The sequence below is a fragment of the Gopherus evgoodei genome, chromosome 7, assembly GCF_007399415.2.
Source record: "Gopherus evgoodei ecotype Sinaloan lineage chromosome 7, rGopEvg1_v1.p, whole genome shotgun sequence".
In the NCBI taxonomy this organism is placed as follows: Eukaryota; Metazoa; Chordata; order Testudines; family Testudinidae; genus Gopherus; species Gopherus evgoodei.
This window is the reverse complement of record NC_044328.1, coordinates 51,704,426-51,730,395: the sequence shown is the minus strand read 5'-3', so window position 1 is coordinate 51,730,395 and position 25,970 is coordinate 51,704,426. Positions and strand designations below refer to the sequence as shown.

The window sequence follows — 25,970 nt, the reverse complement described above, 5'->3', positions numbered from 1 at the left end:
GTAGTCTCCAAAAAGCATTTGCATTCTTGGCTGAGCTCCCAATGCCTGTAGGGTCAAACACATTGTCCGGGGTGGTTCAGGGTATATCTCGTCAATTTACTCCCCCTCCCCCAGTGAAAGAAAAGGGAAAAAAATCGTTTCTTGACTTTTTTCAATGTCACCGTATGTCTACTGCATGCTGCTGGTAGACACGGTGCTGGGGCAATGAACAGCAGCATCCTCTCCTCTCCTCTCCCCGGTGGCAGACGGTACAGTGCAGTAGGACTGGTAGCCATCCTCATCATCAGCCCGTGAGTGCCCCTGGCTGGCCTCAGGTGAGGTCGGCAGAGGGCGCCTGGGTAAAAGTAGGAATGACTCCCAGTTATTCCCGGCAGATGGTACAGAACAGCTGGTAACCGTCCTCATCATAACAAGTGGGGGCTGAACTCCATCAGCCCCCCCTCCCTTTCATGTCTAAAGAAAAGATTCTGTACTGCCTGGACTATCATAGCAGCGGGATGCTGCGCTCCTCTCTCCTCCGCCATTTAATGTCCTGCCTGGACTATCATAGCAGCTGGAGGCTGCCTCCCCCTCATTTTATCTCACTAAAAAGTCAGTGTTTCTTATTCCTGCACTCTTTATTACTTCATCACACAAATGGGGGGACCCTGCAATGGTAGCCCAGAAGGGTTGGGGGAGGAGGGAAGCAACAGGTGGGGTTGTTGCAGGGATACCCCCTAGAATGGCATGCAGCTCATCATGTCTGTGGGATCTGACACGGAGTGGCTGTGCTCTCTGGTTCTCTGATACACTGGTTCTCTAGTACACTTGCCCCATATTCTAGATAGGACTCTATTTTTAAGATACAACATAAAGGAGGGAATGACCCGGGGGGTCATTACCATTTTTGTCTTTGCACCCTCAGTGAAGGTCAGCCTGGAGCACTCATGACAGCAGCAGACGGTACAGAACAACTGATAACCATCTCTGCTACCTTGCAAAGGCAAATGAATGCTGCTGCGTAGCGCTGCAGTACCGCCTCTGTTAGCAGCATCCAGTACACATACGGTGACAGTGACAAAAAGCAAAACGGGCTCCATGGTTGCCATGCTATGGCGTCTGCCAGTGCAATCCAAGAGAAAAGGGTGCGAAATGATTGTCTGCCGTTGTTTTCATGGAGGGAGGAATGAGTGACGACATTTACCCAGAATCACCTGCGACACTGTTTTCGCACCATCATGCATTGGGATCTCAACCTAGAATTCCAGTGGGCAGAGGCGACTGCGGGAACTCTGGGATAGCTACGGGATAGCTACCCACAGTGCAACGCTCCAGAAATCGACGCTAGCCTCGGTACATGGACGCACACCACCAAATTATTGTGCTTTGTGTGGCCGCATGCATTCGACTTCATACAATCTGTTTTACAAAACCGGTTTATGTAAAATTGGAATAATCTTGTAGTGTTGATGTACCCATAGATGTTATAGACAGAAAAGTATTTAAGCCATCCATTCTATCCTCCTGCCGGCATATAATGAATTGAATCCACAGTACACATGTGGAAGGGCAGATACATCAGCTGAAGGCTTGTCAACATGGGAAATGTTTCCAGTTATACTAGTATAATTACACAAATATAGTTAAATCTCTATAGTTATACCAGTATAACTCCGTGTGGACACTTTTATTCTGGAATAATAATGGCTTTTTCCAGTTTTGTTTAAACTGCTTCCGAAAAGACATAAACTAAATCGGTTTACCTTATACTGTTATAACTTTTCTATGTAGACAAGCCTTGAATATATTATTATATAGCTTTTCCCTTTGATCTCGATGGCAATCAGTTATGCCTTGAAGTTTGAGGATTGATAACCCTTATTTTTTTAAATCCTAACTAATGTAACCACAGATACATTCTTATTCATATAAATGCATATTATTTTATTGAACCTTGATAAGCTATTCGCTGAAAGGGACATGTTGAATTTAAAAATTCTAGACCGGTTTCTTAGCTGGAGTTATGCTAATTTGCATCACCTGCTACGTCCCTATGTATTGTAAACAAATACTTTTCTTAACCTAGATTACTACCAGTTAGAGTATCAAAAGTGAAAGGCATTTAAAAATTTAGTTCATGTCCCACTACTAATGCTTTTTATTTACTGTTTGCACTTCTCTCAGTTTCAACAATGAAAATTCAGTGAAGTCAATTTCAGGGTGTTTGTTTGTTTGTTACACCTTCTGCATTGTTTTGAGTTTTCAAAACTGCAATGGAGCTTAGGTTTTGAAAGTTTAGACTGGGGGCCAATTTTAAAGTGACATCCCTTTAATTATATTATTGCTTAATTTTTATTTTGGAGTAGATTAAGTGAGATCAGGCAGTAGACCTTTTCACTGGTCTTCATTTTATATCATCCTATTATATCTGCTCTTTTTCTTCTCCTTCCTAAATGATATAGTCATATGAGCCCTGATCCTACAAACATTGAAGTGTTTGCTTACTGTTTCAGAAGACTATGGCCCCAATCCTGCAATCAGTCATTGTACTGACATAGAGTCTCCACATCTTGTGGTTCTAATACTATTCACTGACTTCTCTGGGAATGTCCTATTTCTGCTTACCCCTATGATGCAGCATCTCGCGAGGTGGGGATATAGATCACCACTTTCCTAATCCCAGCACTTTTACTGAGATCCTCCTGCCCCTCCTCCTCGGATGAAAATCCCTCTGCACACCCCCCATGGGTGGCTCCCTCCAGGATGGGTATCCCTGTGCCATCATGATGGTATCTCCCCACTGAGGTGGGAATCACCCATACTTTCATTATGGGGTCTCTTCCCCCACATCAGGGATTCCTCTATGTCCATTGTGGAAAGTCTTCCTTAAGATAAGGATCCCCATGATGGAGTGCACCCAGGGTTGGGGATCTATCTGCCATATGAGGGGGTGTCTTCCCTTTGGTTGGGGGGGTCCCCCTACCCCATGATGAAGTGTCTTCCCCTAGGGGGAGGTTCACCCTACTGTCCACTGCAGACTATTTGCCCCAAGAGAATGGGGATCTCTCTTTCTCACGCTGGGGTTTGTCTCCCATGCAGGATAAGGATCCTCATATTCTAATGATGGGGTGTCTCCCTCTGGGATGTTGATTTCCCTGCCAAGATGGTGTCTCCCATTCCGTTGTTTTCCATGGGGATCCCCCATCCCATGAAGGGGTGCCCCCAGGATAAAGATCTCTCTGCCCCACCGATGGGGTGTCTTCCCCGGAGCTGGAGGTCCCGTGCTCCCATTATACGTGTTCCCCCTCCCTCCATGGTGATGAGGTGTCTCTGAGACGGGGATCTCCTGCCCCCGATGACGGGGTGAGCCCCACGCTCCCAGGAGGGGCCAGTGCTGGGTGCCCTCACCGGGATCCCGGCCCCGCGCCGCCAGCCTCACTCCACCCCCATGCTGGGGTCTCCCCCTCCGGGATCCCCTGCCCCCTCCCCCGGCCTGGGGATATCCCCTGCCCCTCCCGGTGGGCCGCGGGCTGCCCAATGGAGGCGGAGATGCTGTGCGGGCTGCGGGCGGGGTGGGGGCGCCGCAGAGCCGCGGCGGGCCCGGGGACTGGCGCACTCGGCGGGGAGCCGGAGGCAGAGGCGGGCGCGGGCAGCGGCGCCGGGGCCGGGACTCTGGCAGGCGGCGGCTGGGATGAGGCGGGGGGGCGGCTGTGGGGGCAGATAGCGTCCCGCGGGGAAGCGGCCGAGTGGGGCTCGGAGCAGAGGCGGGGGCCGTCCGGCAGCGCCATGGCGGCGCAGTGCGACCCGCTGAGCGGTTACCTGCCGCAGCCGCTCTCCGACCCGGGCTCCAACAGCGAGCGGAGCGCCGACTCCCCGCTGCCCGGCTCCGAGGAGGACTCGGCCGGCCCGCGGCCCCTGCGCAGCCCCGAGTGGGGCGAGGAGCGATTCCGGGTGGACAGGAAGAAACTGGAGGCCATGCTGCAAGGTGAGCGGGGGAGTCCCCGGGCCGGGGAAGGGGCCGGGGCCGCGGGCAGGCGGGGAGCGCTGTCTCCCGCTGCTGGGCTAGCGGGGACGGGAGGTGCGTGTGGCGCTGGGGAAGCCGCGTCCCCGCAGTGGGCTCCAGCGGGTCCCCCTGGCGAGCGGCGCTGGTCTCTCCCCTGGCAGGGGGTGCCCAGCCGCTGTCCCGGGGCCTGCCCCTCTTGCTGGGAAGGGCTGGGACGCAGGCGGGGACTCGCCTCTGCCGGACCCCCCAGGAGCCGGGACACTTGCTGATTGACCCCCGGGTGGGAGGCGTAGCGGGGCTGCTCCTGCTGGGATGTTCCAGGTTCGGCGCTTCGCGTTAGGCTGGAACGGTCCCCAAAGAGGGCACTTGTTCTGGCTCTGAAACTTACTCCCCATCCCCTCCCCGTTCCTGTTCCTTAGCGTTTCCAGTCCCATATGCGGATAAACTCTCTGCTGTTTGCAGATGTCAGGGCTTGCAAACCGAGCTCCTTTTGGGGCGGGAAGGGATTCTTTCATAAAGCGGTGGAGACTGAGCTCTGCTGTTTTCATCTGAATCTCTTGCAAAATTCATCTTGAGTTACCCTCAGTTCGTAAAAATCTCACTTACTATTAATACAGGTGTCAAATTCTGTCCCTAACACCATTACTTCGCAGCTCTGTGGTTTCACCAGCAGCATCCTAAATATAAACGCTATTAGCATTACTGGTATTGAAATAAAGCCTTGCTCTACGGTGAAAACTGTAAAAGAGGTTGTAAAAGGTTTCAAGGTAATCTGGAATGTCGTGGGCTACTCGAAAGACTTTAAAAAAAGAAAAAGGAGCTTTCAGCTCATCTAAAGCATTTCAGATTTTTCAGGAACAGGACAGTGTTTTGCTACCTAGCAAAGTGAGCTTTCATAAAATGGAAGATTTCAGGATTGCAAGAAAACTTTCCATTTCTGGAGTTTTTTTGAATATCAGAGTCCTTTAAATAATGACTATATTCTAATTTGATCTAGATATTTTTCTAATATTTTTCTGTTTTAGTAGGAGTATTGCAATCAAGTTTTTTTGAACTGATAGATTATCCATACCATATCACTAAAATAATACACCTAATAGTACAGTGTGCTCTTAAGGCAAATGATTTAGAGGTTATTTTAGGTGAAAAATCTTAGTTTTGAAAACAGTAACATTAGATACACATGAGTAGAAATGTTTGATAATGTTTGTGTTAGGGTTAGGATTTGTTATACATTTATATTGTTTCTTGTGATGAAATCTCTTGCATTTTATTCCACTGTGTTTTGAATTATGTCACTCTCGTGAAAGTTAAGTAAACAGGTTTTGAAAAAAATATTGATATAAATAGAAAATATTGTTTTAAACGTGGATATACCTTTTGCTCTAGTCCAGTGAAAATGGAGCTCAGTTGCAAACTGTTACTTTTAAAATTTCTGAGAGGATAAAGCATATTTGAATTGAATGAGATTATAGAACTTCAAAAAAGTGCACTTTTATTTTCTTAAATGTATAGGATGACACATGATAGTTGATTGAGCTTTTTTAAGAGGAGGAACAGGAGTACATTATTAGCATGCATTTAGCATGGCCTGTGCAAGCCACATAATTTTATGGCCACTTATTGTGTGATGTATAAATACTGTATACTTGACTGACTTTTTTTTTTCTTTTTCAATTGTTGAGGCTGCATTTTTCAAAAATCATAACAGGAAACTGGTAGCTCTTCATTTATGTATTATTTCACCAATGAAAATATTTGCTTTTATGCATGAGAGCAGTCATTCTAAATCTGTAAACATAGTGCTTATTACCTTCTGAATTACTTGAAAGTGCACTGAGTAACTTAAAAGCAATGTTAGAAAATGTAATCTTTGACAACAGGAAAACAAAATGGAAAAAAATCTGGTCCTATAATTCATATTCCCTGAATATGATAGTGTAATTGGAATTTTGTAATTTAAAAAAATTAAAGATGGAAAAATGGTAGAGAGATTGAGGGTGAGATAAGGAAAAAATGAATTTCAAGTAAATGAACTATTTTTTTGGATATGTTTTGGAGAAAACATTTTATTTTAGCTAGAGTTATGCCAGTAGTGAACCAACTCCTAAAAATAAAAGGTGTGGGTTTTTGTTTTTGTTTTTTTGTTTTTGCTTTTTTAAGAATCTGTCAGCTAAAATTGTGCAATTAATTTCCTAAAAATGTTTTACTCATCATGACCGTCACTGAACGTCTGTTGAAATTTTTTAAGACCAGTGGTAGTGGTCTGAGAGGAGGGGAGGGGGGAAAGGGAAGAGGATGCTGGATTTGAAGTAATTAGGAAAATTGGATTGTCTGCCCAAAAACTCTGGTATGACTTGCCGATTATAATGTTTGGAATTTGTTTCAAATGAGATTCTCTCTCCTGGGGGTAGGTTAATCTTTAACCAGTTAATATTTTGTTACTAGTAGAGAAATCTCATTATGTAATAAAGAGTGCAGAGAAGCATACAGTTTTTGTTATACCTAACTGAATTAATTTTAAACTTGTGCTCATCCAAGATATCTTAAAACGAAATGTTGTAAATTGCACATGGACACTCAAAAGAGGAGGTATTCCTGAAGAAAGGTCACAATTAAAAGTGCTGTAGGAAAATAGAAGGTTTTCTTCACTTTTCCTCCACCAGTAAAACAAACTTCCATTACCTCATCCCACAGCCTGTGTCTTTCTACTGCCTGAGGCGGTAAGGGTGGGAGGGCAAAACAAACCTCATAAACAGAATCCAGTCTGATTATATAGCTGTGCCATCCAGTGGTTAATGCATATGTATAACTTAAGAGATAAAATTGTGATATTCTATGTTATTTCAGCCTAGCATGCATGTGCATAGATCATTTAAATTGTATCCCTCACACAGCAGTATATTGAACAATAGCATATTGAATTCACAGTAACAAGATTTTTTTTATAAATGTAAAAACTCTGACTACCATCATTTTGAATGAATTTCTAGTTAATTGGTATTCTTGCTGGAAAAAAAATAGACTTCTTAGGAAATGGAATAAAGAGACGAGCATAATAAATTAGTCTTTCTCCATCAGAAATGGAAGATTGGTAAAATTAAGTTTGTTGGAAAAAATCAGGAAAGATACTATGGAATAAAGTTACATCTTAAATTAATAGCTTATACTCACAACACGTCCACTCAAGTATCTTAAAGTGCTTTACAAACACGAAAATAATCTCTTGACCATGCTGGATGCTGCTATGCTCCTTTTATAGATGGTTAAGTTAAACACAGACAGTGACTTTGCCAGAGTGCCCCAGGAAGTCAGCGGTAGAGCTGGGAATAATACCCAGAAATCTATGTTCACATTACTATGATCCAGCTTCTAGACAATATTGAATTTCCCTTTTTTTTTTCTTTTCCTTTTTTTTTTTTTTGTATTGGAGATGACCATCCAGTGAAAGTATAAACTTTGACTTACCAGGGTTTCTCATGGTCTTTGGAACAGAACTACTCTAGTGCCTTAGAAATGCACCAGTAGGAACACATTAAATAACTCATATGGTCAGATTTCCTTTTTGTTATGTCCAGTGTTATTATGATGCTATATTATTTAGTGAAACTCTATTGTGTATGCATACTTTACTGTATACTCTATATAGCATGGTGTACATATTTTTTGTTGAACATTTTTCAGTGTAGCTCTGTGAACAAATCTCATTAGGCAGATTATTTTTGCAGAAAGGAAGCAGGAGTCAAACAGTATATCAATGATTCTTTCAGTAGTGACATATTGGAAGAAAAACTTTCCTAATACATTTGGTGCTGTTGTAAACTAAATCTTAGTGAACACTCAATTAAGAAAATAATTCCAAAATATTAATTTAACTAGACACACAAAAATATCACCATAATAGCTGGGCACTATAAAAGATTAAATTTACAGAAGGCTGTCCAAAAAGTGTAGTCTGACTAAGGCAGTATCTATGAATAAATCTACAGACAAGATGGCCTTAATGTTAAACAAACAAATAAATAAATAAATACTCAAACCCCAACATTCATTAATAGATTAGGTGTCTTACTAATCAATATTGAAAACGATGACAGATATAATGTGCTTTCTATGTCATACCTCAAAATAGGTTTGAATATTGTACACCTGTGTATGGTATATAGCAGTGGTTCTCAACATTTCCAGACTACTGTACCTCTTTCAGGAGTCTGATTTGTCTTGCATTACCCCCAAGTTTCATCTCACTTAAAAACTACTTGCTTACAAAATCAGACATAAAAATACAAAAGCGTCACAGCACACTATTACTGAAAAATTGCCTACGTTCTCCTTTTTACTATATCATTATAGAAAGTCAATTGGAATGTAAATATTGTACTTACATTTCAGTGTACAGAGCAATATAAACAAGTCATTGTCTGTATGAAATTTTAGTTTGTACTGACTTCACTAATGCTTTTTATGTAGCCTGTTGTAAAATGAGGCAAATATCTAGTTGAGTTATTGTACCCCCTGCAAGACCTCTAAGTACCCCCGGGGTACACATACCCCTGGTTGAGAACCATTGGTATATAGTATATACATATCTTGTATATTTATGATGTGTCTGACACTGTAGTATCAAGGTAATTAAAATTTAACATTTTTAGAGAAGTATAGTAGGGAAATTCTGTAGATACCATAATGTTACTTATTTTTCCTTATTTTCTCTTGCACTGTGGCAAAATATTAGAATGTGTCTCTGTCAAGACATCCAATTTACCACCTTCTTTAAAAAACAAAACACAAACAAAAAACAAACAAGCAAGCAAAAATACGTAAACTCACCAAAAACTAGACCCCCCTCATGTTTAAGTTCTCATGTTTGTGCCACAGTCCTACTTGACGGGACTCCTTTTTGATCCAATAGATACTCACTCACTTTTAAATATGCTCACTGTTGTCAACGGTGTTGTTACTGAAACCGTTCAGAAGTACTTTGTTTGGATAGGTCACTGTTAGGTGCATTGCCTTGTACTCATCTAGGGAAAAGGCAGAATATTATAGCTTTGAATCCTGAAGCTCTAGAAATTTGCCATTGGTCCCCCTGGGCTTGCTTGCAAAAGAACACTGTATTAAGGTAGAACGTGACTTGAGGTAGTTGAGGTTCTTTGAGTTGGTCCCATGCCCAGTTAGTACAACGTTGAACGTGACTTGTCCCTGTCTATGCTGATGATTCCCCAAGATTGTGCTCTATCTTGATTAATTTTCAAAAAGGCAAACCTTATTTGCGTGCAGACTTTGTACAAAGTAATTGATAAGGCATTATTGCCTAATTTTAGGCATTAATGATAACATTTCATACAGAATTAATATGAAATGTCTATACACATCTCTCAAATTGTTGGTAATTTTGCATAGCTTTTTTTTTTTCATCCTCCTCCCTCTTTCCAAACTCCCAATGGGCACAATTTTTCTTCTTAGATCCTCTCCTCTGATTACTTATCCTCTGGCTGATAGGCAGAGTGTTTGTTGCCTGCAAGAATGAATGCTCACAAACTGGAATACCTTTTTCCAGAGTAAATATCAGTCCTTTCTGACTGGGGTAAGGCAAAAACTTTAACAGCAATGTAGCTCTAATACAGGGGTAGGCAACCTATGGCATGGGTGCTGAAGGCGGCACGTGAGCTGATTTTCAGTAGCACTCGCGCTGCCTGGGTCGTGGCCACTGGTCCAGAGGGCTCTGCATTTTATTTAATTTTAAATGAAGCTTTTTAAACATTTTAAAAACCTTATTTACTTTACATACAACAATAGTTTAGTTATATATTATAGACTTATAGAAAAAGACCTTCTAAGCACGTTAAAATGTATTACTGGCACGCGAAACCTTAAATTAGAGTGAATGAATGAAGACTCGGCACACCACTTCTGAAAGGTTGCCAGCCCCTGCTCTAATATTTCCAACAGTTCATCTTAATAAAGTTGCTTCTAAATTAGTCTAATGATCATATTTCTTTTGTATTTTGAATTCATATTTTACTGAAAATAAAATGCCTGACATTGCTTTGTTCAGAATTTATGCTGATGGATGATTGTGTCTGATATACTTCAGCAATAATTCAAAAAAGGCCTGGTTATTCTGCATTTGATCATTTGCATGTTTGTTTTCTATTCTCAAATTATCTTTCATGCAAAACTTTAAGTACTGGGATAAGGAAAATACACTCTTTTCAGTAATTATACAAACAGGTATGAAAGTTTTCTTCTCATACTACCCACATTCCTATAACAGAGTCTGGTTCTCCTGCCAGGGTAATACTGAAATCTCTGTTAATACATTTCCTCTTTACTATTTTGATTCCATTTATTTAGCCTATGATACTTAAAGTTTGGTTGTCTGGAATATTGAAAGTCCTAGAGAAGGAAGACTAGGACTACAAAAATCCTAGCAAAGCTGTGTCGATATGCAGCCCTTATGCTTTACTACAGTGGTTCTCAAATTTTTTTTTTCACGGACCACTTGAATATTGCCAAGGGTCTCAGACCACTTAATGATCTTTCCAAATGTTGTTTGTGCTGTTAGCTAACTATTGTAAAGCGCTTTGGATAAAAGCTGGATGTTAAAAAAACCAACCTTCATAATAAACTTTTTTTGTTCTACAAATAAAAGTGCACAACTCATATTTTAATAACAGTAGTCTTACCTTTCTAATGCTATGGATATGCCCACTTTCCCCCACCACAGCAGCCACAGAGGTGGTGGGAAGGAGGACCGTCTCTCCCTGGCAGCCTCAGTCCTGGAGCTGGAGAAAGTCGCTTCTTTCTCTGGCTACCACAGCCCTGCACGTCCCAAAGTCCCCCCCACCCCCTTTTCTCACCCTACTGCCCCCTCCCACTACCTCCTATTCCCCCCAAGTCCACCACCTCACCTTACATGTGCATCTTTTCCAGGGTCCAGCACGTGGCTCCGCTAATTAGGTGGGGGGCCCTTCATTCTCTCGTGTGCAGCCAGCCAGGCATGCACCTTAGAGAGAACTATCCGCGGACCACCTGAATGGAGCTCGCAGACCACAGTTTGAGAAACTCTGTTTTAATACAGTCATGGTTTACAGCAGAAGAATATTCCTTATAGACCTGAGTTTAGTAGTTTTTGTGCTAGGTAGCTGCTTTGTTGCACAATCAAATAGTGGGTGCCTGATTTTATAGGGTATTATAGTCCTTGTAGAGCTGGCAAATTGTATGTTATCTATAAATGTATATTGTAAAAGCTGGATTTAAATTGTGCAACAAAATTGATTATTAAGCTTCCTTTTTAGTATTTTTCATTTGGAAATTAACTCTTTTAATATATATGTTATTTATCACATAAATCAATGAGAATCTTTAGAAAAATGTATAATAATGATAGCTGTCAGCTACCTAGAATATGCTGTATAAAGGAACATTTTTTGCCATCCTTTGATATAAAGAATGGAGTACTATGTTGGTAATTTCAGTCATGGGCAGTTAGAATTCGACTGACTTAACGTTCTGACATTTGAAATGTCAAATGTACAAGTGTTGCTGGCAGGGATGCAGAGCAGAAGGCTCAATCTTTCCTGTAATAGTCTTTGCTAGTGAGAACCTCACACTGACTCATTAAGAAGAATAAAATTCAAGATACTATCTCTCTTAGTAGAGGCTTAAAAAGTTCTACTAAAATCTCTCACTCTCGTAGTTTTTACTTTCCAATGCATAAAAACTATTCTGGATAAAGACACAGTAGTGTGGTAAGTGGAACCTTTCTAATAGCATTTAGTTTTGGTGTTGACATACATATAGCTGAAAGTTTTAGATATTTTTCTAGTTCAAATCCCAAAGGTGCTGACTAGACTTTTCTATAAAAATTTTATATATAATATGTGTATGTGTGAGTATGTATATGAAATGATTTTTGGTGACTTGTAGTTTAAAAATGTTCTTGCATTCCGTTAACAATTGTAATAATATCACTTTCTCAAGTTTCTGTGTTTTTTAAGTAGTACAACAGGCTATCATGGTTTGGCATGAACTGCTGAGTTAAATATTGCTGGCTTGCACATTCCTTTTGGTTATATTATAATCGTTACCACCATTGGAAAAATATGCCCTGTTTTGAGTACTTATTTCAGGCTGTTTGGCTTTGTGCCTGTCTGCTGTTTAGCAATGAAACGTACTTGTTTCTTATTTTCAGATCTTTGTGTAGTAGAATTATTTGTGAAGTGCTTCTTAACTATAGTGAAACATCCACTTTAAATGCTTAACAGTAGAAAATAGTGATGGGCATACTCTGTCGCTCTAAATATAGCTGAAATATTTTAATTTATTAAAAATAGTTTTTAGTTCTAAATATGTGAGTCATAATGAATATGCTGTCTAAAGTCTGTGTGTTTCCCATTCAGTTAATTGATGTAATATCAGGAATGTTTGTGTTTGTGATTAAATGTGCAAACTTAAAAGGCGCGGCTTCGAGACACTTAGCCTTCCTTTCCGAAGTTCCCACTTCCTGTGTATAAGCCATGGAGTTATGAACGTTTGTAGTAGACAGAACTACTAGTTTGTGCTGAAACAGCTGAATAAGTTGAAAGGGGAGATACAAATTTATGTGTTTCATAGAACAGAATGAATTAGAATGCAATAATGACTTTGATTTTGATCCCTACTGTACAGTTATTTTAGTGGGATAATGAACTTCTACCGGCAGTGCGACATTTGGATTAGGGCCCTTGCAGGCCCTGGACTGAAAGTCCATTGAAATCAGCAGCAATCTTTACATTGACTTCAATGGGTTTTGGTTCAGGCCCTTAAACACTTGGCTAGTTTCTTGAAGGCTGAAATATTATATATAAAAGTAGCATTCCTTCCATGTTAGGTCTGATATTAATGCCCAGGTGTTAATTTTTCTAGTTTTGATCAACATGACCATTTTACATGAGGTTAGTAAAATGACCAGATACAGTGCTGCATTGATTTGCATAACTGATTTATGTGAAGTGGGTCTGATTTACCAGTAATCTTGTTTTCATTTGGAAAGAATTTTTAGGATGTTCAGTATAGAATGTTTTCCCCAATAATAGAATAGAATAATGTGTTCTAAAAACCTTCTGTTTGGGTTTTATGTTGAGGCTTTGTTGGAATTGCAGGAAGTATTTTTTTGTAAAGGCAGAAGTAAGTAATCCAGAGCAGTACCTTCATTTATTTTAAATGTAACATGCTTATTCACTTGGCAATGGAGTATAGTGGAACGTCAGCCTTAGACACCATTGTTCAACTTAAAAAAAACAGGGGAATCTCTAAAAAGTGACTGTCATCACAGCTCTGGTGTGATTACACCACCTTGCAGATGTGATCTTAATAGATCCCTGAATGAACAGGGAACTGGACATGATGGTAGCAGTAATGCTGTGACTGTCACCTTTTTCATCCTTCCTGTGAAAGATCTGAGTATTCCGCCAGCATTATGGTGCCAGATTGACCAATAATGCTTATGTTAGAGTTGTCAGCCTTTTAAAAGAATCCTATTATGTGTGTCTGTGTGTATGTAGAAAGAGTCAGGCCTGTTGAGTAGGTTGGAAGGGAATGTATATATGTCTCTCTCTTAGTCAGAGTGGGAGGCTGGAGGTGGGTGAGCAGGATTGGATGTTGCTTACATTAGAGTGTGCAAGCGAGGAATGGGCTGTTGGGCTGGAAAAGAGAATCAGCTACGCACTTTTGTGGTCCAATAGCCATATTGCACTCTCAGGGCCATGGTGCTCTCGGTCTCTGTGACAATAGCAGCAGAGAACAGCTCTTCCTATGGAAGATTTGTGAAAATAGATTGTGTGTGTATAATGTATATTGTCTAGTTTTCTATATGCTGAATTGGTTCTCAAGTAGTACATACGATGTAAAATATGTTAAGATATTTGTTGCATGTCTTTGTTCTTGGACTTTTGCACTCCAGCAGGCACCAAGGCTCTGGGTTCCTGAGAATCTTGAAATACGTGTGCCTGTGTAGTGGTTCCCCTGTCACTTCTGACTTGGGAAGTGGAGTAGATGAGCTTCTCACATCAGTTTTTGGTCTCTCTTGTCCCATTGGATGGTCAGGAATTACTCCTTACCTGACAATGGAAGTGCCAGTGCAGATCTTGGAAAAATCCCACCAGTGCCTCTTAAGTGTGCACTTGGAGTGTGGGTGTTTAATTGGTGCATCTGAAGGAGCGCACACTTCATGGAGGAACTGGTGCAATACTTAAAAGTACCTCTTAAAAACAAACTAGGCCATAACATTGAACTCGCTTAAGTTTTTGAATGTAAAAGATGGTACATTTAAAATCATAAACTCAGGGTTTTCCAACTTGTAACATGGAAATATGTTTTATTTATTTAAAATTTAGAAGTTCCTATATTAAACATAACTTTGCAACACATGTGCAACCTGGCATTTTCTAGTCTAGTACATTTTATTTTTATAGCTTAATGTGTTAGATTTAAGAATGCTATGCATTTAGAGACTGTGCAATGTCGCTGTGTTTAGCATTGATTTGGGATCACTACCTTTTGTGTTTTCTAACTTTGATTTTAACCATGTTCAGTGGCCTAAGTGGCTCAAAAATACTTGATGAGCTTGTAGGCAGCAAGAATAGTGCAGCTAAAAAATTCACTTCATAGCCTGAACCAATACTACAGGGTTGTCATATTACAGTACAGTATGAGAATTGGTGCCTGTCCCCAGAGCACTTTGAAATATCTGCTAGGATCTTGCTGAAAACTTGGTTTGTTTCTGCTACCTTAAAAATGCTGGTAAAATGTAAACAGTTCAATTCTTGCATTCTTTAAACATCAGTGTTGATATTTTTCATGTCATTTCAAAGAGCAGCTTGTTAGATTTGAAGTGATGTGTATCAACCTTGTAGTGAAATTTGGGAATATAGGATACTGAGTAGAGGAAATGCAGTCAAGTAAGGATTGATTAGTGGCCTGGGAGTCAGACCTGGGTTCCCTGGCTCGCTCTGCCACTGACTTGATACATATGATGTGATCTTGAGCAAGTCACTTCGTCTCCCACCCTTTGTCTGTCTTGCATGTTCAGAATGTCAGCTCTTCTGGGTGAGCTTTCTCTCTTACCACGTGTCTGTATTGTGCTTGGCACAATGTGGCCCTGATCTCTAGGTGCTGCTGTGAGACAAATAAAAAGTTGAATGTATGATTACTGAAAAATGATTAGATTTGGTTAAAGATCTTGCTTTTGAAAAATAACCACATAGCTGGGGAAAGCAGGTTTACATGCAAGATTCTAATACATTTAAGAGAAAACCCTCTGTTCATTTAAGCAAATACCAAGCCTCAATTCCTCTCTTGGCTTTTTGCCTGCTTGGAACATGTGTAGATGTAAGCTAATCATGAGCCTTCCATTTTCCATTTGTGAAGCTTCTTTACGGATCAGGCGTTGGAGTCTTCATGAAGTCTCATTTCACTTTTCCATCAAGAGGATACGATAGAATTTCTGTAAGAATTGTGTTCTGTGAAAAGTACGTAGTAATCAGTATGCTTTAAAGGTCATTCATCAGTAGGGCTCTACCAAATTCTCGACCCTGAAAAATGCATCACGGACTGTGATATCTGGTCTTCTGTGTGCTTTCATCCTACACTATACAGATTTCACAGGGGAGACCAGAGTTACTCAAATTGGGGGTCCTGACCCAAAAGAGAGTTGCGGGGGGGGTCGCAAGGTTATTTTAGGGGGAGTAATAGTATTACCACCCTTACTGCTGTGCTGCTTTCAGAGCTGGGTGACTGGAGAGTGGCAGCTATTGGCCAGCCGCCCAGCTCTGAATGCAGTGCCACACCAGCAGCAGTGCAGAAGTAAGGATGGCAATACTATACCATGACAGCCTTACTTCTGCACTGCTGCCTTCAGAGCTGGGCAGCCAGAGAGTGGTGACTGCTGATTGAGGGCCTAGCTTTGCAGGCAACAGTACAGTATGGCGTGCCATCCTTAATTCTGCGCTGCTGCTGGTGACGGTTCTGCCTTTGGAGCTGTGATCCAGGCCAGCAGCTGCCTTTCTCCAGCTGCCCAGCTCTGAAGGCAGAATTACCGCCAACAGCAGTGTAGAATAAGAGTATTAGTACTGCAACTCCCCTACAATAACCTGGTGGACCCCCCCCCACAACTCCTTTTTTGATCTACACCCCTACAATTACAACACTGTGAAATTTCAGATTTAAATAGCTGAAATCATGAACTTTGTGGTTTTTTTAAAATCCTATGACCGTGAAATTGACCAAAATGGACCTTGAATTTGGTAGGGCCCTATTCATCAGATTACAATGTGTAGATAGATATCGAAGGCTCTGTTTCTAGTTGATTTTTTTACAGCATTTTTCATCCCAAATAGATTGTGTGTGCGCGCACTTCAAAACATTTTCTAAGAAGTTAGTGGGTATCTGTTGAAGTATGCCTTTAGTTGTACTGTGAAATGTATCAGCCTGTGAAGCTAACCTAACTTTTCCTTCATGACCATTATAATGTTGTGGCTTTTTTTTATTCTAAAAGTGCCAAAATGGAGTGCGACTTTTTAAAAATAACACCTTTGCTCTTTTAAAAAATGATAGTGAAATGACTGGTTTGATGGTATTAGGAAAGTTCTTATCCATTTCTAAAACATTTTAAGTCACAATTAATTTGAGTAAACGGGTAAGCAAAACAGCTAATTCTTTTACGATCCCTTAATTCCCCTGTATACAAATTTGATCTATGCAATATTAAGTGGCAGGCTGGACTATCTGCTCTTCATAGCAACAAGGTGACTGGCAAAAGATGACGAAGTGTACCCTTTTATGCTGATTTATGTTGCAGAATCTCTGTGCTGCCTGCTTGGCGGAGCAGGTAGTCAAGGCACTGGATTCGCCCTGAATTCAGCTGGTTGAATTTTATCCTTGGAAGCAAATGATGATTTTTAACTTTTTGTAAGGAGGGCTTCAATTAACACTTGAAAAATGAGGATTGTTTAAACATTTCATCTGAGATTAAAAGTGATTCTAGTACATCTGGAGTTTAGAAGTGTGCCAGATGGATCTGGCCTGAATTAGACAGCATTTGAGTAATTAAGTAGCTACAGAGCATGAAATGAAATCAGTAAATAGAACTGGTTCTGAAACTCCTCTTTTGGTTTAAAATACCCTGTTTATAAGGGTAACAAAGTCGAGAAAAATCTTTCACAAATAATGAAACTGTCAAAGATCCAGGTTGGAATGCTTAATTTTTGTCATGTTAGTTTTCTACTGTATAGAGATTTAGGGTTTATCTTTATTGTATTATATATCAGTATTGAAGTTTAAGATTGTTAGACCAAAGTTAGTTAATATTGATACATATTTCCAAAGTTTATTTAAAAAAAGACTTAATTGTCATATTCTTCTTCAGAATTTAGAGTTGTATTGCTTCAACATTGCTAAATATTTACTCTTTTCCCTCATTGTGTTAACCAAGCGTCTTTAGGATTGTCTGTTGTGAAATACAGTTGATGGTATAATCTAACTTGTGTTCCCCCGCTCCCTAATATTATGTGAATGGGAGGCTTTTATTATATCTGGTTTTGCTGGCTGTATTCTGTTTACAGTGTGTATGTATATATGTGGCAGTTAAACATAAGACATTTGGAAAGTTAAGGCCAATCCTTAGTTTAAAAATAAAACTAATATTAGGTCAATTAAGTGGTGCATTGAAGCATTTTAATATTATGGAAAACTTTAAAAGACTGAGATATATTCTGAAGATACTACATCTGACCTGTATGCTAAGGTAATTGAGATGCTTGATGGAGCGTAAACTGGGACTCTGCAAAATTGATGCCAGAAGTCATTTCAGATCTACAGTGTGCATAGAATATTTGCATTCTAATACAAAACTATAATAAATAAATTAAAATTAATGGATCTTCTTCGAGTGATTGCTCACATCCATTCCAGGTAGGTGTGCGCGCCGCGCGTGCACGTTCGTCGGAAACTTTTTACCCTAGCTACTCCAGTGGGCCGGCAGGTCGCCCCCTGGATGGCGCTCGATATATACCCTTGCCGGCCCACCCGCTCCTCAGTTTCTTCTTACCGCCGTGTCGGTCGTTGGAACTGTGGAGCGCGGCATAGCTGTCCTCCATGTCCTTAGCTCTCCTTGTTAACTATCGTTATTGTTACAGTTGTTAGTTAGATCGTTAAGTGTAGCACTATTCCAAGACCCTCCGCAACAGGACCAAGGTCCGCAGCAGTGGGGGTTTTGGACCCCCTGGGCATACCATCAAGCCCAGGGCCCCCAACAGCTTCCTGCTAGGCCTGCGACGGCGGAGCACAGGGTGCCGGAAGCTTTGTTGTCTCGCCCCTCTCCCTCCCCGGATGGAGAGGAAGGATCCAAGCAGCAAGACTCCGCTCTGGCTCCTGAGACAGAGGCGAGGGCCGAGGGAGACCCCCCATTGGACACTTTCTTGCCGGGGGTCTCCTCATCCTCCTCCCCTGATGAAGCGGTGGCTGGCACCTCCTCCAGTAGCCCTGCCCCGCTGGATCTCAGGGCGCACCAAGACCTCCTTAGGCGAGTAGCTCAGAATCTGAGCCTACAAGCCGAGGAGGTCTCTGAGATCGAGGACCCGATTGTCACCATCCTCTCGTCTGATGCTCCCACCAGGGTCGCCCTACCCTTCATTAGGACGATCCAGGCCAACGCCAATACAATCTGGCAGTCACCGGCCTCCATCCCCCCTACAGCGAGGGGCGTCGAGAGGAAGTACATGGCCCCCTCCAAAGGCTACGAGTACCTCCACGTCCACCCGACACCGTGTTCCCTGGTGGTGCAGTCAGTGAACGACAGGGAGCGTCATGGGCAGGAAGCTCCAGCCCCCAAATCCAAGGAGGCCAGATGTATGGTCCTCCTTGGACGCAAAGTCTACTCGGCTGGGGCCCTGCAGCTCAGGGTTTCGAACCAACAAGCCCTGCTCAGCAGATACGCGTTTAACTCGTGGGTGGCAGCGGACAAATTCAAAGAGCTGCTGCCACAAGATGCCCGCCAAGAATTTGCGGCCATTCTGGACGAGGGCAAGAAGGTTGCACGAACCTCGTTGCAAGCTTCTTTAGACGCTGCAGACTCGGCTGCCCGCACCCTCGCCTCGGGGGTAACGATGCGCCGTATCTCCTGGCTGCAGGTCTCTGGCCTTCCACCGGAGCTCCAACATACCATCCAGGACCTCCCGTTCGAAGGCCAGGGCCTGTTTTTGGAAAAGACAGACCCCAGACTTAAGAGTCTCAAAGACACTCGGGTCATTATGCGCTCCCTAGGGATGCACACGCCGGGAACGCAGCGCAGACCCTTCCGGCCACAGCAGCAGCAGCAGCACAGGCCATACCCCCAGTTCCGCCAACGGCAGGACCTCAATAGGCGCCGTGGCAGGAATGGAAGGCGTAGGCATTCGGGGAACCAAGGGGGGCAGAATCAAAGCTCCTCTAAGCCCCCGCCTGGACCCAAGCCTTTGTTTTGAAGGTGCGCCCGGGGGCGCAGTAACAGTTTCCCCCACGGATCCTTCCCCCCCGTTTTCCAACCGCCTTTCGTTTTTCCTTCCGGCGTGGACCCAAATAACATCGGACCGCTGGGTCTTGCGTACGGTGCAGATGGGATACCACCTGCAGCTTATATCGTTTCCTCCTTCCCACCCCCCTTCCTCGTCCCTCTTCAGGGACCCCTCTCACGAGCAATTCCTTCAACAGGAGGTACAGACGCTCCTCAACAAAGGAGCTATAGAGGCGGTTCTGGAAAACGAGAAAGGCAAGGGGTTTTATTCCCGCTACTTTTTGATCCCCAAGGCCAAGGGAGGCCTCAGGCCTATCCTCGACCTGCGAGAGCTCAACAAATACCTGGTGAAGTTGAAGTTCCGCATGGTATCCCTGGGGACCATTATCCCATCCCTGGATCCGGGAGACTGGTACGCCGCCCTCGACATGCAGGACGCTTATTTTCACATCGCCATTTGGCCACACCACAGACGTTTCCTTCGATTCGTGGTGGGCCCCCTTCACTACCAATTTGCAGTCCTCCCATTTGGCCTTTCTACGGCCCCGAGGGTATTTACAAAATGCTTGGCAGTCGTTGTGGCACATCTTCGGCGCAGTTGTATCCATGTGTTCCCTTACCTAGACGATTGGTTAATTCGGGGCACGTCGGAACTACAGGTTTGCAGCCACGTCCGCGTGATCACCGGCCTGTTTGCTACCTTGGGCCTCATGATCAACATGGACAAGTCCACCCTGATCCCCACGCAGAGGGTGGAGTTCATCGAGGCCGTCCTGGACTCCACCGTGGCCAGGGCTCTTCTGCCGTTATCGAGGTTCCAGGCATTGTCGGCGATCGTTCAGCGATTGCGGACAGCCCCCTTGACATCAGTACGGGCATGTCTAACCCTGTTAGGCCACATGGCAGCATGCGCATTTGTGACCGGTTATGCTCGGCTCCGCATGAGGCCCCTCCAGTTGTGGCTCATTGAACATTACCGGCCGGCAAGGCAGCCGCTAGACATGCTGATCACAATCCCCCAGGGGGTGTTAGATTCTCTCGGCTGGTGGCTAGACCAGTCCGTAGTGTGTGCAGGGTTCCCTTTCCACCCACCTCAGCCCTCGGTGTCCCTGACAACGGATGCCTCAGATCTCGGCTGAGGGGGAACTCTGAGAACACAGGGCTTGTGGTCCCCGCAGGAGGTGAAGATGCACATCAACATGCGGGAGTTGAGAGCGGTCCGCCTTGCTTGTCAAACGTTCTGTCACCAGCTTCAAGGTTGTTGTGTCGTGGTGTTTACCGACAACACGACGACCATGTACTATATCAACAAGCAGGGCGGCACCAGATCCTCTCCCCTATGTCACGAGGCGATGCGACTCTGGGACTTTTGTGTAGCCCACTCCATTCACCTCACGGCTTCCTTCCTCCCCGGAGTACGGAACACGCTGGCGGATCGCCTGAGCAGATCCTTCCTATCACACGAGTGGTCCCTTCGCCCGGACGTCGCCCTCCCCGTGTGGACCTCTTCGCGTCCGGGGGGAACAAGAAGTGCCAGGCGTTCTGCTCCTTTCAGGGCAGGGAGCCCGGGTCTATAGCGGATGCCTTCCTTATTCCGTGGACGACCCACTTGTACTACGCATTTCCCCCGTTCCCACTGGTCCACAGGGTCCTTCTGAAGGTGCGCAGGGACAGGGCTCGCGTGATCATGGTAGCCCTAGCGTGGCCCAGGCAACATTGGTACCCCATGCTGCTGGACCTGGCCATAGCCGACCCAGTTCCCCTGCCCCTTCACCCGGACCTGATTACCCAGGAACACGAGACTCTCTGTCACCCGGACCTGCAGTCGCTGCGTGGTTCCTGCGTGGCTGACCGGTTCTGAACTGCGCTGCTCCACCCCGGTACGGGAGGTACTTTTGGGCAGCAGGAAGCCTTCCACTAGAGCGACATACTCGGCCAAGTGGAAGCGTTTCTCCTGTTGGTGCGTGGAGAAAGGTCTCCGCCCTATGGAAGTTTCGGTGGCCAATATCTTAGACTATGTTTGGTCCCTTAAACAACAGGGTCTGGCGATATTGTCCTTGCGGGTCCACCTGGCAGCTATCTCCACCTTTCACCCCGGTGGGGATGGCCGCTCCGTTTTTTCTCACCCGACGGTGTCTAGATTCTTGAAGGGGCTGGAACGTTTATACCCTAACGTCCGACTCCCTGCTCCAACCTGGGATCTTAACCTAGTGTTGTCTCAGCTCATGGGGCCCCCCTTTGAGCCGTTAGCTACTTGCTCCCTACTCTAGCTCTCTTGGAAGACTGCCTTTCTAGTAGGTTTCACCTCAGCTAGGCGGGTGTTGGAACTCCGGGCTCTTGTGGTAGACCCCCCGTATACAGTCTTCCACAAAGATAAGGTGCAGCTGAGGCCACACCCTGCCTTTCTCCCCAAGGTAGTCTCGACCTTTCACATCAACCAAGAGATATTACTCCCGTTTTTTTTCCCGAAACCTCACTCTTCAGGCAGGGAGCAGCAGCTCCACTCGCTTGATGTCCGTAGGGCTCTCGCGTTCTATGTGGAGAGAACCAAACCGTTCCGCAAATCCCCCCAGCTTTTCGTGGCAGTAGCGGACCACATGAAGGGGCTTCCTATCTCCTCCCAGAGGTTATCATCATGGGTAACGTCCTGTATCAGGACCTGCTATGACTTGGCCCACGTCCCTACGTGCCGTGTGACTGCGCATTCTACCAGGGCGCAGGTGTCGTCGCTGGCTTTCCTCGCCCGTGTGCCCATCCAAGAAATCTGTCGGGCAGCGACCTGGTCATCAGTCCACACCTTTGCTTCCCACTACGCCCTGGTCCAGCAGTCAAGAGAGGACGCGGCCTTCGGATCTGCAGTGCTCCATGCCGCGACTTCTCACTCCGACCCCACCGCCTAGGTATGGCTTGGGATTCACCTACCTGGAATGGATGTGAGCAATCACTCGAAGAAGAAAAGACGGTTACTCACCTTTGTAACTGTTGTTCTTCGAGATGTGTTGCTCACATCCATTCCACGCCCGCCCTCCTTCCCCACTGTCGGAGTAGCCGGCAAGAAGGAACTGAGGAGCGGGTGGGCCGGCAAGGGTATATATCGAGCGCCATGGCGGCGCCACTCCAGGGGGCGACCTGCCGGCCCACTGGAGTTGCTAGGGTAAAAAGTTTCCGACGAACGTGCACGTGCGGCGCGCACACCTACCTGGAATGGATGTGAGCAACACATCTCGAAGAACAACAGTTACAAAGGTGAGTAACCGTCTTTTTTACAAAAACCTATTCTTCTGAGAGAGTGCATGTGTCCTCTTTTTGGCTGCTGTTACCCCACCCCTCCACACCATTGAGCTTTCCGAACTTTCAGGAAAACCATGGGAGTGCTCCTTTCTGATGCCAAACGAGTACTTAATTTGTGCCAGGGCTGAGCACAGTTCATAGCCCCGGCACTTCTAGGTTTCCGCATCAGTTTTGAATGTAAAAAATTTGCTTGAGCCCCGACACCTCTTTCTTTACAAATTAAGCACTGCTCCAAATGTTTGGAAGGCTGAGGTTATAATAAAGCCATGTGGCTGCAATGCCTTCTGTTCCTTCCAGCCAGTTTAAAACATGTAAACATTATTTATATTAATTATGTCCTAGAACAGGGGTGGGCAAACTTTTTGGGCTGAGGGCCACATCTGAGTGGGGAAATTGTATGCAGGGCTGGGAGTTGGGGAGTGAGAGGGGGTGCGGTGTGCAGGAAGGGGCTCAGGGCAAGTGATTGGGGCAGAGGAGTGTTGTGTATGAGGGGGCTCAGGGAAGGAGGTTGAGGTGCAGGAGGGGTGCGGGGTATATGAGGGGGCTCAGGGCAGGGAGTTGGGGTGCAGGAGATGTGTGAGGTAGAAGCAGAAGGCTTAGGGCAGGGAGTTGGGGGGCGGGTTGCAGGAGGTGCGGCTCCAAGGTGGCAGCAGCTCGCACTGGGGCCAGGGTAGGCTCCCTGCATGCCTGCCCTGTCCCTGTCCCTGCACCGCTCCAGGAAGTGCTGCGGCCCCTGAGGGGGCCGGAGGGCTCTGCGTGCACTGCCCTTGCTGCGTCTCCAGGTACCTCCCCCGAAGCTCCATTGGCCGCGGTTCCCCGTTCTTGGCCAATGGGGGCAAGGGCAATGCACCCCGTGCCCTCGGTCCCCCCGCCCGGGAGCCTCTTCTGAGAGTGGAGCCGGGCTGCAGTGCCACTGGGGGCAATCACATGGGCTGGATCCAAAGCCCTGAGAGTCCGGATCCAGCCTGTGGGCCGTAGTTTGCCCACCCCTGTCCTAGAACAAAGAAAACTTGTTCATGGTCTAGTGGTTATAACATTGGATGCTATTCAATTCAATTAGATGCTTGTCTAAAAAAATCTTCTCTAGGCATTAGTTTGGAGAAATTCTGTGGCCTGTGTTATACAGGAGGTCAGACTAGATGGTCACAGTGGTCCCTTCTGGCCTTGGAATCTATGAATGAACGAGACTGGAAATCAACTTGAGTTACTTTTCCAACTTGTTGTATAATCTTGGATAAAAAATGCTCTATAAGGATAAAATATTTGTTGTTTTTGTTAAACATTTTGTGTGTATGTATGTAATTAGTGCTGTTTAAAGTGTCTGGATATAGGAATTTTGGATAGAGAGCAAACTTTTGTGAACACTTTTATGTGGCTGAGAGAATCCCAATAAATAGCTTTACTGGTAAACAGTAAATACAATATGTGTGGGTACACTTTTTTTCTTAGAAGAATTTTCTTTAGCAGTATATGTAAATAACAGATAAGAGAAATATCTGTTCTTAATCAGGTCCATGTGCAGAAACATTGAGCGAACTTTACAAAATCTTTAGGGCTTGGTAAACAAACCTTTGAAATACGAATATACAGATGCAGATTTTTTTTTTTTGGCATCTTTATTGTGAACACTGAAATGTAACAACTGTAGAGCCTTGTGTGTGTGTGTGTGTGTGTGTGTGTATATATATATATATTTGGTAACTGAAATTTTGGAATGTCATAAACAGTTTAACATATGAGTGTTTATTTCTGTGTCCCTTAGCAACAGCCAGCAAATGCTTATTTTGGATTAAGGTGTTTGGTTTTTTTTTTTTTAATTAAATATACTTTGGTGACATCCCTAGATAATTGAAGGATTTCTTGGCAGAAATGGGAAGTTATTCCAGTGTTTGAAACATAAGGAATCTTTTAAGTTTAAAACTATGAAAAGTGAGGTCAGCTTTTGTAAATATTTAAATATAATCAGAATACTTTATTAAACAATACTTTTAACATACCTTTACAATTATTCTCTGGTCTTGAAAATATGTGTTGAAGCACTTAAATCCATACATCTGTCCTGTCAAATATTAGAGTGAAGTATTGCTTTATTGTGAGAGATTTAACACCAGAAAGATCCGCATAAAGTGGTGATAGCAGTTCAAGTACACTTATTTGATGAGTTCCCTTTTGGAGGTGTGTTTAAATATTGGTGTATACTCAAGGTGAAACTTATTCTAATTGACTTTGTCTACACTAAAAAAAAATGTACTGTGCTAAAATTGTCCCTCTCAGTTGATGCATGTCCATCTTGGGTCCACATACAAGCATGGCGGAATGTGAACTCTTTGGGGCCTGGTCTTTTCATTTTTATTTTGTGTCTGCAGAGCATAGCACATTGGGCCAGATCAACAGTCTGAGCCTTCAGATACTACTGTATTAGAAATAATTTGTTTGAGGAGAAGCTGAGAAATGTGTCTAAAAAAATGTAGACAAGTGAGACATTTTGAGTTGACAGAATTACTGTTTTGTTAGCAGAACAACCATACAAAAACAGAAACACCACACAAATATAAACTCTTGCTAAACTTTAAAACATAATTGGAAGCTGCTTTTCCTGTAAAGTGGTTAGACTTGGCTCTACTTTCCAGCCAGGCTTGTGTATCCAGTGGAGTTCCTATGAGATTTGTGCTTAGACGCTCATCTTTTCATAGAGTTACACATTGCCAGCTTCCTGCTTATGGCTCAGTGGCTATCTTTGTTTCAGAATGCTCCTCTTTCTTATTAAACAGGGCACTTTTGGCTGCTAGTACTGTCTTTGATGTGATTAGACCTTTTAACTGTTTCCTTGGAGAGACCTAATCTTGGTGAGGAGAGATGATAGGCTTTCCCTGAAGGAGTTGGTTTTTAAGGGAGGGAGAAAAAGTTCTTCTTTTCTCCTTCCTTTTACAGAGGCTTCTTGCCTTCCCTGATCCAAAAAATGTATGAGGGTTTATCCCCCATATAAAATATACATCCATGGGGTGAGAGTTTGGCTCTTGTAAGAGAGTTCTCTTCCTAGTGAAAGGGATAGGGGAACTGGTCATGTTGGAGGGACAGGTGTGGGATGGGAGAAATAATTGGCTACTTTCAGAAGGAGTAAAAGAAAGATCTGCATAGTATCCTGAAGCTTGTTCCTGCTGTGAC

The 25,970-nt window shown here is 44.0% G+C and overlaps 1 protein-coding gene across 2 annotated transcripts in view; it reads left to right on the top strand.

Moving 5' to 3' along the window:
* The first annotated feature begins 3,765 nt into the window (after positions 1–3,765).
* Positions 3,766–25,970, top strand: part of BICC1 (BicC family RNA binding protein 1) — a 215,038-nt gene continuing 192,833 nt past the window's right edge. The window contains exon 1 of one of the 2 annotated variants that reach the window (XM_030570387.1): positions 3,766–3,964. In XM_030570387.1, coding sequence (XP_030426247.1) covers positions 3,766–3,964 — 199 coding nt within the window. The remainder of the gene's footprint in view (positions 3,965–25,970) is intronic. The other variant, XM_030570389.1, reaches the window with a different exon arrangement.